At 38.6% G+C, this 13,703-nt stretch overlaps 1 protein-coding gene across 5 annotated transcripts; it reads left to right on the plus strand.

Moving 5' to 3' along the window:
- The first annotated feature begins 669 nt into the window (after window positions 1-669).
- ABCG22 (ABC-2 type transporter family protein) lies at window positions 670-13,452 on the plus strand. 5 transcript variants are annotated; one of them, XM_077384844.1, is made up of 12 exons: window positions 776-1,231; window positions 1,950-2,290; window positions 6,516-6,586; window positions 7,340-7,575; window positions 8,328-8,483; window positions 8,982-9,165; window positions 10,640-10,718; window positions 10,815-10,948; window positions 11,398-11,685; window positions 12,001-12,285; window positions 12,395-12,502; window positions 12,939-13,452. In XM_077384844.1, coding segments are annotated over exons 1-12 (2,100 nt in total). In that variant the 5' UTR covers window positions 776-1,229; the 3' UTR covers window positions 13,155-13,452. The 5 variants fall into 5 exon arrangements, with proteins under 5 accessions (XP_077240943.1, XP_077240959.1, XP_077240935.1 ...); XM_077384828.1 differs by lacking the exon at window positions 776-1,231 and adding an exon at window positions 670-760 and having other exon boundaries at window positions 10,640-10,948; XM_077384820.1 differs by having other exon boundaries at window positions 777-1,231; window positions 10,640-10,948.
- Window positions 13,453-13,703: the final 251 nt, after the last annotated feature.

The raw sequence follows: 13,703 nt of genomic DNA on the forward strand, positions 1-13,703 counted from the left end.
GTTCAGGCCAACCCGAACCCTACCCGATCAACCATTGCCAACCCGAACCCTACCTGATCAACCATTTGCTCGACCCGACCCGACCCGAGTTCCAACCCGACGAGGTTCAACCAGACCCGACCCGAAGAACCCTTTTTGCAAACCTGAACCCGACCCAACCTGAGTTCAACCCGACCCAACCCAACCCAACCCGAAATTTTAAGCTTAAAAAATTAAAAAAATTTATTAAAAATGTCGGGTTGACTTGGGTCGGGTTGCCCAAGCCCTCAACCCGAACCCAACCCCTCAACCCGAACCCAACCCGAACCTCAACCCGGGTTGAGAAAACTCAACCCGAACCCGAACCCGAACTCAACCCAACCCGACTTTTTTTCTTGCTGAACCCGTCGGGTTCGGGTTGAGCCTGCCCAAGTTTCACCCGTAATACCATGTCATCCTCCTGTTACGATGAAAAAAATTCAAAAAGAAAAAAATAAAGCAACGGGCAAGTTTAACTTTAGCCTTGGATGTCTTCTTAATTGTTTTAAGATTTTAAACGGCTTTTGTTCATTTAAAAAATTAAAGGGTTCATTCGTAATTTAAGGAACAAGGAAAGGCTGTTTTAGTAATTGTACTCTTCACTGCATTACCTCCTATGATAAAGGAGGCAACATGATAACTTTCTTAGATGCGGGTTTCCTCATAAAAAGGAGAGCTCCAATCTCCTTCTCTACTGACAGCCTTCTTCTTTCTTCAATATCTTTTTCAAATACCAAAAAGGGTACTGAATAATCTCTTCCTCCTTATGTCGTAACATCTTCAATTCTTCTAGCTATTTTCTTTCCAGCTTCTATTCAATGTGGACACCTTCATTTTCGTCCTTTATTTTGTTTTCATGACTCTTTCCTTCAATGTCTTTGTGTGTTTGTCTTAGTATCGTCAAAGAGAAAACAATTAGGGCCCGTTTGGATACCTCATATTCTGTATTTGGATTTGGAATTGAGTTTGGAATACAAAATGAATAGATCCGCCAGCTCATGCTGAGGGAGACAAAGAGCGAAGGGGGTACTTCCTACTGCAGGAGAGAGGTAGAGGAATAAAGAGGGTGAAGGAAACTGCCACATCTGTGGATTTCCAATTACTTATTTCCACGGCATATTTAGAAATCTGATTTTTCTCACTGTCAGTCGCTGATTTGGAAATCCAAGAATTTGAGGTGGATCCAAATCACAACGCGAAATGGGCTGCAAATGTGAGAAATCCAAAGCAAAATCTTCTCGGCATCCAAACGGGTTCTTATAAAAATCTAATTTGTTGGTGGAAATGCTAGAGCCTTTTTTTTCATACAAGTTGAGTTTGTCTCATTATCAAAACATGGTACTGCGGATATCAGTACCCTTAACTATTAAAAAGCCAAATTTGCTAGCGTCCATCGCAGGGGAAATGCCTTCTGCGATGGACGCTAGTAAATCCCTTGTAGCAAGGGGAGTTTTTTTTTCTTGTGTACAGATGGATATTATTATTTGATTTTTTTATTGTGTAAGTCAAATTTTTTTATTTGTTATTATTTCCTTTATATATCTTGAACCTAATTCTCTTTGTATTATATAATATAATATAAGGAAAATGACGAAATAATTATATATTGCGTTTGAATTTAAGGATGGCTTGTAATTTCAACAACTCCTCTTTTTCTTCCGCTTCTTCTTGTTGTTCTTCCTCTTCCACTTTGGAGTTGCAGTGGCGGTCCGTGGTGCAACAAATAAAGTGGAGATGAGAAAGAAAAAAATAAAGAAAAAGAGAAGAGGGCAAAATGGTCTTTTGGAGAGTATTCCAGTGACAACAGAGTTGGTAAGACCAGCCATCCGTAAATTCAAACTCAAAATGTAACTATTTCGTGTTTTTCCCACAATATAATTCAAGGGAGCTAATTATTATATTATTTTTTTAATTTTATTATTGGCGAAAAGGATGGAGACAGTGACATCAGGAATAGCAAGAACAAAATCGGACCAGTTGGATTTAGCGACGAGGAAATCACCGAGTCGATCGCCAATGTTCGAAGCCGGAAACGGAATGAGCCTTTCAAGGAAGTCGAGCTTCGGGAAGTGGAGGGCGGCATCCCCCGGACAGAAGCACATAAGAAAGTCTAGGAGCGCCCAGATGAAGCTGAACTTGGATGAGGTGAGCAGTAGCGCGGCGTTGAGCCGAGCCTCAAGCGCCAGCATGGATTTCTCCTTCTCTTTCACCGGTTTCACCATGCCGCCCGAAGACATCGCTGATCTCCCAGGATTTAGCGACGAGGAAAACGGTATTTCTCCTTTCTTTTTCTTTTTTTTTTCCCTTTTAAACGGCTTTTTGTGAAAGAAGTCTTCTACTTTGTTTTATTTGCAAAAGCAGTCTTCTAGTTTAACAATTAACAAATAGGGTCCTCATATCTGGGGAACTTTTGTAAACTCGGTCATGCCATCAATTTGTGACCAAAATACCCACGGTAGATTTTTGATAGGGTTGGCACCAAGAACTCAACTCAAACCAATGCAAGTGGGCCCTACCATTTTTTTTATTGGTAAGCTTGGGTTTGGCGGGGACCCGTACTGGTTTATTAGAATGTGAACGATATTACAATCAACATACAAAATAATAACCCTATTACAAGAATATGGATACAGACCATGAGAACAAAGATAAGACCTATCCTTTAAAGCAATATCTAAGAAAAAGTGAAAGCACAAAATATCTCTAGAACCACTAGTAATTAAGGGCGTCTATCATCCTCTGACTCAACCTCCTAGCTCTCTGGGTTTTTCACAAATTCTGGTAATTCTTTCTATTCACCTCCTGCAATACTTCAATTTCGTTACCTTTAGCGGGATATTTAGTCTTTTTGGGAGATTGGATCTCATAGTTTTTTATAGACGAGTAATTAATGGAATTACGAATGGGGTTGGGGTTCCTTTCAGCTGTACGACCTCTGAAGTCGCCAATTCAGCTTCCTGGTCATAAGACTATGAGGCCTCTTCTAAATCTTCTAAAATAGAGTATGGATTTTGCGAGATGATATCTGTGTGTTTGTTTGAGTCCACCTCAGTAATCTCCCAACTTACTTAGGCTTGGTCCTTATCTCGACTGCTTGATGAGGCTTGATCCCTGGTGTTGTTACTTTTGTGACTGGCCTGACCCACATATATATCTTTACTCCCCTTCTCATTTTGGATTTCTTTGTTTTTATGAGGTTTCTGTTCTTGGGTTTCCTTAGGATTTTGAATTGGTCTCCATTCCATTTCTCTTTTCTTGTTTTGCAGTCTTCTAGGATTTTGTTTAGCACATGATGTAGTAGAGTGGCTGAAATCTTTGCAGTGAGAGCAAGCTAAAGGCTTCTAGTCGTATTTAATGGCCTGTGTGCCGATCCCAGTTGGGATTTCAATTTCTATTGAGTCCGGTAGTGGGTTTTGGGCATTTACTTTAACACAAATTCTCGCATAGTTTAGCTGAGAGGCATCCACTATCTGTTGGTCCATGTGTAGAGGATTTTCTATTCCGCTTGCAATCTTGTTCAGAGCCGTCGGAGTCTAGAATTTTAGATGAAGATCGAGGAGTCTAATCCATGTTGGAACATACGAGAGGTTTAGTTTCTCTAAAGATATCCCAGGTCACCATATCTTGGTCCATGTATAGGGCCTACCATTTTACCTCATGTTCTCATGAACTCCGCGCAAGCCCAGCATAAGTGTCCCCCCCCCCCCCCCCCCAACACCCACACTACACATTTTACACCTCATGTCTTGATAGGGTGGGGCCTATTATTTTGCACCCATGCATGAGTAATTTGGTCACAAATTGATGGGATGATCGGACTTACAAAATTCCCCCAAATGTGACGACTCTATTTGTTAATGGTCAAACTAGATGGCTGTTTTTCCAAATAAAGCAAAGTTGAAGACTTCTTTTGCAAAATCTCCTCTTTCTTATGGTGGGGATGATAATACGAAGAGTCTTAACATGAGAAGCATATGAGAAGCTTGATCCGGGCAATCCTCCAAAACATTAGAATGATCCGGGCAACCCTCCTTATTAGATGCATGATTAATGATTTGATATATTTTTAATTGGGTGAATAAACTATGCCTTACTGCTTAGTGTGTAATTCTTAGCGACAATCTCAAATGAGCTATTGATTTAATGGTGTATATTCATAAACAGCCATTGATACACATTTATTGTTTTACGCTAGATATTGGGAGCTGATATTTACGCCCCTTTTAATTCTGCGGACACCCGATTTCAAACCTTTTTCACTCGTTAAAGAAAGTAGCCAGTTTTACAGTACGTCAGTACTTGAAATGAAACCTAGGAGAGAGAGAGAGAGAGAGAGAGAGAGAGAGAGAGAGAGAGAGAGAGAGAGAGAGAGAGAGGGGCTGGTAGCGGGGCGGGGCGATGCCGGATGTTGCATTCCCCGTCCCCGCTTCGGGGATGGCTGGGAATCCCCCTCCCGCCCCGTGGGGAATACCTAATCCCCATTGCCGCCCCACCTCACACAAAAATCCTCACCTCAAAAAAGCTTTTAACACCCCCAAAAAAAGAAAAAAGACAAGCCGTATTTGTGCACTTATCAAAATATGGTAGTGCCAATATCACTAGCATAAAAAAAATATTTACTGTTAACTTAAAAAACACTAAAACAATACTAAAATAAGAGGATATTGATAATGGCTTGCATAGTAAAACGGGGCGGGGCGGGTCCATCTCCATCCCAATTTTTTAAAGTCCCCGTCCCCGTCCCCATCCCCGCACCGTTCGGGCGGGGTGGGGCAGATCCCCGGTTTCACGGGTGAAATTGCCAGCCCTGCCCTAGAGAGAGATTGATTTGGGCATTGTAAGCTCAATTTCGCGCGAGAAGTGGCTGGATTTGTGCGAGAGACAGACGTGTGAGAGTGAGAGGAAGGAGGTTTTTAGGGTTAGGAGAGGGATGGGATACGAATCACTGTCATGGGTATTTCCAAAAGTGCTTTTGTGGTATATATGGCGGCCTTCTTTAGCTCGTTTTGTGGGGTGAGAACGGGTGTCCACAGAATTAAGAGGGGCGTAAATATCAGCTCCCCTTATAAAAATATAAAGTTTCCTTAATGCCCTGTTTAGGTTCCGGCAGAAATGTTTTTCTTGGGAAAATGTTTTCTTTTTATGATTAAGAGGGAAATACTTAGATTATGGTTAATTTAGAGGGATATTTTCATAAATTGAAGGTCTCTGTTGGTAAAAATTGAATAGCGTGGGTTCAAATTTTCTCTTTAATGCTCTGTATGGTTGCCAGGTTTTTTTTGTTCCCGGGAGTTATGTGGGAGAAAAAAATACCCTGGGAGATAGGTGGGAAAAAAAAAGTCCTGGAAGTATCCTGGTAAAATAAAAATCCCATGTTTGGTTATGTGGGAGAAAAAAATACCCTGGGAGATATGATGGGAAAAAAAAAACCTTTGTTTGGTTGCTTGAACTGTTGGGTATAAAAAAATTCTTCTCAAGCTTATTTTTGATTCCTGAGTTTATTTTTGTTCCTGGGGTTATCTTGGGATGGGATGAAAAGGCAATCATTACAAAAGTGGGATTAAAAAATTCACCCCACAAGTAATCATTACAAGAGTGGGATTAAAATAAACCTAGTGCTAAAAGGCAACCAAACATGGGATGGGACCAAAATTTAACTTACTCTCCCACAAAACTCCCAGGAACAAAAAAAACCCGGCAACCAAACAGAGCGTAAGAGTGTAAAAAAAATTTTAGAAATGTTTTTTGTTTCCAAACTTTTCTGAAAAGATCTTGCAAACTAAGCAGGGCCTAAGTATATTATAAACGTAAAATGGGATTTGCTAGCCAATTTCGCGGAAAGCCATTGCACGACTGGCTTTTGCATGTGAGAACAGAACAGCCACATTAGATGAATTAAATGAACAAGACAAAATATGCTAAATGTCAACTTGTGCGGCTGTTCTCACATGCAAAAGCCAGCCGGCTTTCTGTGAAATTGGCTAGCAAATCACTGGTAAAATTCTTTATAGCTATTAAACATGGCTACACATCACCATCATGCATTAATGGCTGAAAAGTCAAGTATGATGGTGATGTGCATCCAATGGGGGAGCCCTTTCACCCCTTTTTTTTGCCGGGGCTCCCTTCTGTTTAGACTTCCTCAACATTCTGTTACATATAAATTTCTGTATAAGATATTACATTGTGGGCGATGATATTTTCACCCCCTGCAGTATGCATTCGTCCCACTTTTAGCATGATTTTGACATAAAAAAGCGTTAAAGTTGCCCACTGTTCACGTTATAAGGGGGTGAATGCGTACCCCGGGGGTGAAAATATCATCTCCCGAAATTGCATATGTATCTAAATTTCATTCTAACTATTGAATTTCTTACATTTTTAAGCTGTGGCTCTAATTTATTAAAAAACATTCAAATAATTTTTGCATGAATAATGTCCCCCATTGCGCATACTATTTTCTTCTGAGATTTAATTATGAACCTCGTGCCCGGCAGAGGAGGACCTGGAAGCCGGTACGCGTAAAAAGCTTATAATTACAGAGCCCACTCTACCAATTTATTTAAAGGTAATTAATTTTGCTATTTCATACGTTCTTCATTTTTTTCTTCCTAACTTGTTGCCTTTGATCAAATCCAAATAGGGAGAAAAATATTTCATGGGGAAAAAATTCCCAAGGTATAGCAGAGGTGCAATTCTCCTAGAAAGCAAGAAGAATTTTTTATTGTTTGCTCTAGTGAGGCTAATTGCGAGGTAGTAATCCATTTCCGAGCAAGTATTAGTTTACCCTTGATTTAAGTTCCGTCAATGCACTGTGTAAAGGGTTTGCGACTTCTGCCAAAATGGCGTACATGAACTGGGGTGCTGAAGCGACTCATGGGGCAAATTTCGTTTTACTTTTGGACTATCGGAACAACATCAACTTTTTGCTTGGGAGTAAAGAAATGTTTTACACCACCTCCCTATTTACCTCACTGGAACACACCCTTTGGAAAAAGTAATTCCATGAAAAATGAGCTAGACAGATGCTACAAAACTCATTATTCATTGAAATTATTTCCCAAGATAAAATTTTCATACATCCAGACATCCCTTAAGGATTAAACCTCATAAGAAAATAAAAATAAAAATGTTCCATTGATGTAAGATAAATCATCTGTTCAGTATTAAAGTTGAATCTTTGCCTCAATGGTGACATCCTGGAACTTGTAGCATTGAGGTCAGGGTTCAAATTTCATCCGAAGGAAGTAAAAAGAATTTATTGTATACAAGTGATTCATATGCACTGAAATATTCTACTTGCCTACTTAAAATTATGCAGTTTACAGACTTGAAATACAAGGTGATTCTGAAAAGTGTAACAACAACTGTTGAGAAAGACATCCTACATGGAATTACAGGTTCTGTAAATCCAGGAGAAGTTCTTGCATTGATGGGACCTTCGGGCAGCGGAAAAACCACCCTTCTTAATCTCCTCAGTGGACGGTTAAACGATCCCATGTCCAGTGGCACAATCACTTACAACGATCAGCCTTATTCGAAATTTCTAAAATGCAGGTAAAAATCCCATGTCCAAACACATGCTGAACTGAATCAGAATTCTGTTAAGAGACCAAAACTTGTCCTCTACAACTTGAACACTGAGGGTATTGACAATGGATTATAAGAGTCCTACTGGTTTTGTTTGGTTTTGAGTAGTGAGTTGGTTCTGCTAAACCAATGGTAGACTCTGTAAAGTTTACACTGTTTTTCCTTTGGGCAAACAGTGATCCTATATTAAATTGGAAAGTGTTCTAACTGGCTTGGAGACTCGCTAATCTTATGGATGAATTAAAAGATATATGTTTGTTTGGTGTTTGGTCTTTTTCTCTTATCCGTTGAAGTGCCAATGATTTGACTTATCGCTTAGCCAAATTAGGAGCTTCTAGCGAATCATTTTATATGGGGCAATCCTTACTCCCTGAACTGCACATGTAATCCATTATTATTTAATAAAATTGTTATCTTCATAAAAAAAAGTGTTCTCACTGACTTTGGCAGACTGGAACTCAGAAACAAAAATATTGATTTTGAATCCAATTCAGTCAGCCTTGTGTTGTGATATTCTTCTGTGTCATGGGTTCCAAATTTCACCTGGTGGGATTGAGCAACTTAAAACCATTTGCTCTACGGAGTTGACAATTCCATGGCACACTTAGGTGAAGATTAGATGCTTCCATGACTGCAGAGCCTAAAGTTTGAAAAAAAAAAAGATGAATAAATTGAATGAAACAACAGAGCATATGACATTCTTCTATGGATTTATGCAGGATTGGATTTGTGACTCAGGACGATATCCTGTTTCCACACCTGACCGTGAGAGAAACATTGACATATGCAGCCTTCCTCCGACTTCCGAGGACATTGACAAAACAGCAGAAGGAAGAAAGAGCAATGAGTGTCATCTGTGAGCTCGGTCTCGAGAGGTATAAGTCTTCCTGCTGAAATTATTGTTACAATACACAAGCATAAAAAAGAAAACACTAGTAAGCATCATCTATAGATTAGGAGATATCATTTCTCATATACAATTCGAGGAAGTGGTGCATCAAATTCATATTTGAAACAGCAAGCCATGGCATATGTCCTGACCCAAGAAACGAAAGTGACATCTTTTTTCTTCTTCTTTCTTAGGAAAACTGAAATGATCCATGCACCTTAGTGATGATACAACAATGTAGTAACCCTCAAAGAAATGACTCCTATGCATCTTGCTGTGCACAAGGCTTGCTTTCATCCTCTATCTAGGAGAAGTTTGTATATTTCATACACGAGTACAGAGAAACTTTTGGGTGTGAAGGGAAAATAGTGTATTAATATGCATATAAACATCTAATGCTGGGGATTCCTATGTCAATGATTCAGATTTGTGTTTTTGTGATTTTATTCTAGAAAGCTGATTGCTTGGAAATGTTGTTGTATAGGTGCCAAGATACTATGATTGGAGGATCTTTCATACGAGGAGTTTCGGGTGGTGAAAGGAAAAGAGTGTGCATTGGCAATGAGATTATAATCAATCCTTCCCTGCTGTTCCTCGATGAGCCTACCTCTGGCTTGGATTCAACAACGGCCCTAAGGATAGTCCAGATGCTACAAGATATAGCTGAGGTAAGAAGCATTTAAAAACTTGATTGAGTACTTGAAACACTCAACCAGACAACTGACACAATAAAGACTGGTTAAGTGGGTAACTATGTTTTCTTGTACCCCAAAACATAACCTTGAAAAGTACTAAAAAAACGTGAAAGAATCAGATTACATCATTAGCTTCTAAGCTCAAGACTTAAGTACTAAGACCAAGTTTAAAATCAATGCTGACTTGGACATTAAGACTTGAAAATCAGCTTGCATCACTAGCTTGTAAGTATTCGGACCAAGTTTAGAATCAGTCCTGACTTGGGCATCATCGTGTTCGATTCAAGAGCGCAAATCAGGCTGGAACTTCAAGCCTTTAAACATTGAGGTACATATTCAGGAACTAAGTAATCCATATTGTGAATATTCCTTCATTTCTAAGTTTGAACCTCAAAATCACAAACCAATTCAGTTGTATTAAACTTCTTCTTTTTTTGCTAATTTTACATGAATGAGTATGATTTCAGACTGAAAACCCAACAATCTGTCATCCCTATAGTTAACTATAAAAAGACATATAGGAAAGCCATTGTACCCTTATCTTAGTCACCAGATGTTGCAAGAATTAGAAGAAGAGCAGCAACAAGCAGAAATAAGCTATATTATTATCCAAAGCATCTCCAATCATGATTCCAAAGAGCGAGTGACAACTTAATTAGATGATCTCCTCAACTATAATTATGATAGCTGGCTACAATCTCATGAAATTAACTGTTTGAATACTTAGGCAAACAAATGAATTCGGAGGTTCACATTGACTGAAGAATGTTAAAAAAGACCTTTAAAAAAATAATAGTTGTGAATTTGTGATGCAATATTTTGAATGAAATTTAAGTTGACAACTGACCTACTAAGACTATGATTGTCACTTGCACATGGATATTGTGAAAAAACCAGTTACTCCAAAAGCTTAAGCTGTTGGAGAAGGCGCTATTTATTCCTTTATCCTTTAACACTCCCCTCCCATGCGGCCCCTCTTTCTTTGGGTTGGCCTACACGTGGCACATGAGGCCCCACTTTTGGGTTGACCATTGCATGTGGATTTTTGACATCAAGGAGGTTTGAACTTTGAACTCAGGACCTTTTGCTCTGATACCATGTGAAACATCCAGTTACTCCAAAAGCTTAATCTGTTGGAGAAGACATTATTTATTATTTTATCCTTTAACAGATATACTACTAAATATATGCGTATAGTTCATTTTTTAATGGCTTAAGCATATAATTCATAGGACTATAAAATATAAAAAGTGAGTATCCAGATCAGAAGAAAAAACTCTAAATTTATAAAACTGGAATAAATGTAAGAAAATGATAAATGAGGATTTTGGCCAGGAAACATGCTGGTGTGTGACTGACTATATGCATATACAGAGTGGTAATTATTTTTTTCTAAAATGGAATGTCCTTGTCCAACAGTTATAACATTGTTATGGTTTTATGATAGGCTGGAAAAACAGTGGTAACTACGATTCATCAGCCATCTAGCAGACTTTTCCACAAATTTGATAAGCTGATCCTTCTTGGTAAGGGGAGCTTGCTCTACTTTGGAAAGGCATCAGAAGCAATGCTCTATTTCTCATCAATTGGATGCTCTCCTCTCATTGCCATGAACCCAGCAGAATTCCTTCTTGATCTTGCAAATGGGAACATAAATGATATCTCTATTCCATCCGAATTGGAGGACAAAGTGCAGACGGAAAATACCAAAGCCAAATCAAGAAATGGAAAGGCATCTGCAGCAGACGTGCACGAGGTGAGGTCTGTTTCCTTTTGGTTTATTCATTATTAAAAGAGGAAATATTTCAAGGAAGGATGATATTCTCTTTGTGGGCAGAATTTTTGAAATATGGCTATTGTGCAGATCACTAACTGATTTGTCAGAAAAGATATTGCAAACTCTTTGATTTGTATTATCAAGCAAGTAAATTATGATTCAAAAAAATATCAAGCAAGGAATCAAATTTCAATCATGTGGTGATGTTCAATGACAAAAGCTTGTAATTAAATTATTATGACTGTCCAATAGGATTCAGGTTTAATTGTGAATAATTTTCTATGGAACTCGTATCAAATTTTAGGATTGGAATTGTAATTAAATTGTAGTTAAAGTACTGTTAGACTTATGCTTGCAAGTCTAATGTTTAGCTTTGCCATAAACAACTAACATTACATTCTGATTGAAATGCCTATTTCATGGCACAGTATCTCGTGGAAGCATATGAGACACGAGTTGCAAACAGACAGAAGAAGGAGCTACAAACTCCAATCCCAATTGATGAAGAGTTAAAAGCAAAGATTTCATCATCAAAGCGAGAATGGGGAGCAAGTTGGTGGGAACAATTTTCAATTATATTCTGGAGAGGACTCAAAGAAAGACGGCATGATTATCTAAGCTGGATGAGAATCACTCAAGTTCTTGCCACTGCAATTATCCTGGGTTTACTCTGGTGGCACTCCGATAGTACCACGTTCAAAGGATTGCAAGATCAGGTATGATACCTAGAGTCCAGTCTATGCAAATGGGTGCTTGCATGAAAAATATGACTAAGTTAATAAGGGTGGAGACTATAAATCAGACTAATACTAGCAAAGCAGAAAGATGAACAGGTGTGATCAAATTTCTATAACATATGCCATTCATAAAGAACGAAAAAAGGAAACAGAAAAGGTATAAGCATATCAACTAGCTGGTGAATGGTCTATATCTACAATTATCCAAAAGTAAATTAATTTTTTTTGACATTGAAGCATTCTATTTTCTCTGGATGTCAGTTTAGCTTATGGTCTAACTGCCCCTTATTGCAGGCCGGTTTACTATTCTTCATATCTGTTTTCTGGGGCTTCTTTCCAGTTTTCACGGCAATTTTCACATTTCCTCAAGAAATAGCAATGCTAAATAAGGAGCGAGCAGTAGACATGTATAGGCTAAGTGCATACTTTATGGCTAGGACTACAAGTGACTTACCGCTCGACCTCTTTCTACCCATTATATTCCTTCTCATTGTCTACTTCATGGCGGGCTTGAGATTGAGTGCCACTGCTTTCTTCCTAAGCTTGCTGATCGTATTCCTCAGCATAGTTTCTGCACAGGTATGTCTCTGAAACATCAACTGTGGCGCATTATCATCCCTTAAAAAGGGAGTTTGTCATAGGCAGCTTATTTTTAGTTGAGAATTCTAAACAAAGAATATACAACCAGGGACTTGGATTAGCAATTGGTGCTACAATGACTGATGTAAAGAAGGCAACAACACTGGCATCAGTAACAGTCATGACCTTTATGTTGGCTGGTGGATTCTTTGTCAAGGTATGCATGGAAGGAAACTAGACTTCATTTTCTTTTGAGATTGAAGAGATAGCCTTTGCTTAATCAATTTGAAAGATGATCCTATATGTTGGAAAGGCCTTGATTGGTTCATGGTAAAACAAAAATAGCCCAAACTTTTTTAGAAATGACCAAATATCTCATACCAAAGTGGATTATTACTAGGCAAAAATAAGGAAAGGCATCTGCAGAAACTAACAGTACAGGCAACATAGAACATATATATAGCAAAACAGATATTAACTCCCAAATTTGCCAGTTTAGCAACCTGAAGCTTACAGATCTTTTAAATTCAGACACCCCCCCCTGCGAAAAAAAAGAAAGAAAAAAAAGACCAGCAAATCACCTGATACAATTTTTCAGTGCTGCCACATACAAGTAAAGCCAACTAATAACACCATTGGCTGTAATTTTGCAGAGAGTCCCAGTGTTTATATCATGGATGCGCTACATGTCTTTCAACTACCATACTTACAGGCTTCTTCTCAAGGTGCAGTATGACCATGTCCCTCCCTCTATAAACGGCATTCATCTCGACAGTGGTGTGAAGGAAGTTGGTGCCATGATCGCCATGGCTTTTGGTTACCGCCTCTTGGCATACATTTCCCTGCGGAGGATGAAGCTCCGATCCTGAGCTTAAACAACCTACAATCAGTCAGGGCAAATTATTAAAACCCAACTGAGAAAATATCTCCCATTTTTCAATGCTCGAGTGCTGTCTGAGAAAGACGGACGCAGTAAGGAAATCAAATCCAAATCTTTCAGGATTTCAAGTTGTTAAACACCCCACTTAGTAGAAAATTTTGAATGAAGGGGATTTCTTATTTTGTAAATTTATCTGAATGTGGAAAATCCTTGAAAATCTAGTTTGTCGATTTTGCAATGAGGTGCTATCTCGACACCACTACTGAAAATATATGAACATTTTACTAGTTGGGTCGAGTGAATATTTGAGTAAAAACTAGAAATTATTGACCAGATGAAAGAGGACATCTGCCTCTCCTAGTTTTTTGTGACAACATCAACTGGTTTCTTGTTTCTACTGATCTAGAATATCATGGGTGATAAATAAATTAAAAGGCAATTTGCTTCATTATTTTAACATAAATCTTGATATTCAATGAAAGAAAACAGGTATTACAATTTGAATCTAAGCTCCTCATCGCAAAATGCAAATGGAAGA

The sequence above is a fragment of the Tasmannia lanceolata genome, unplaced genomic scaffold, assembly GCF_043159265.1.
Source record: "Tasmannia lanceolata isolate RefF3 unplaced genomic scaffold, GAP_Taslan_0.1 ptg000002l, whole genome shotgun sequence".
NCBI lineage: Eukaryota > Viridiplantae > Streptophyta > Magnoliopsida > Canellales > Winteraceae > Tasmannia > Tasmannia lanceolata.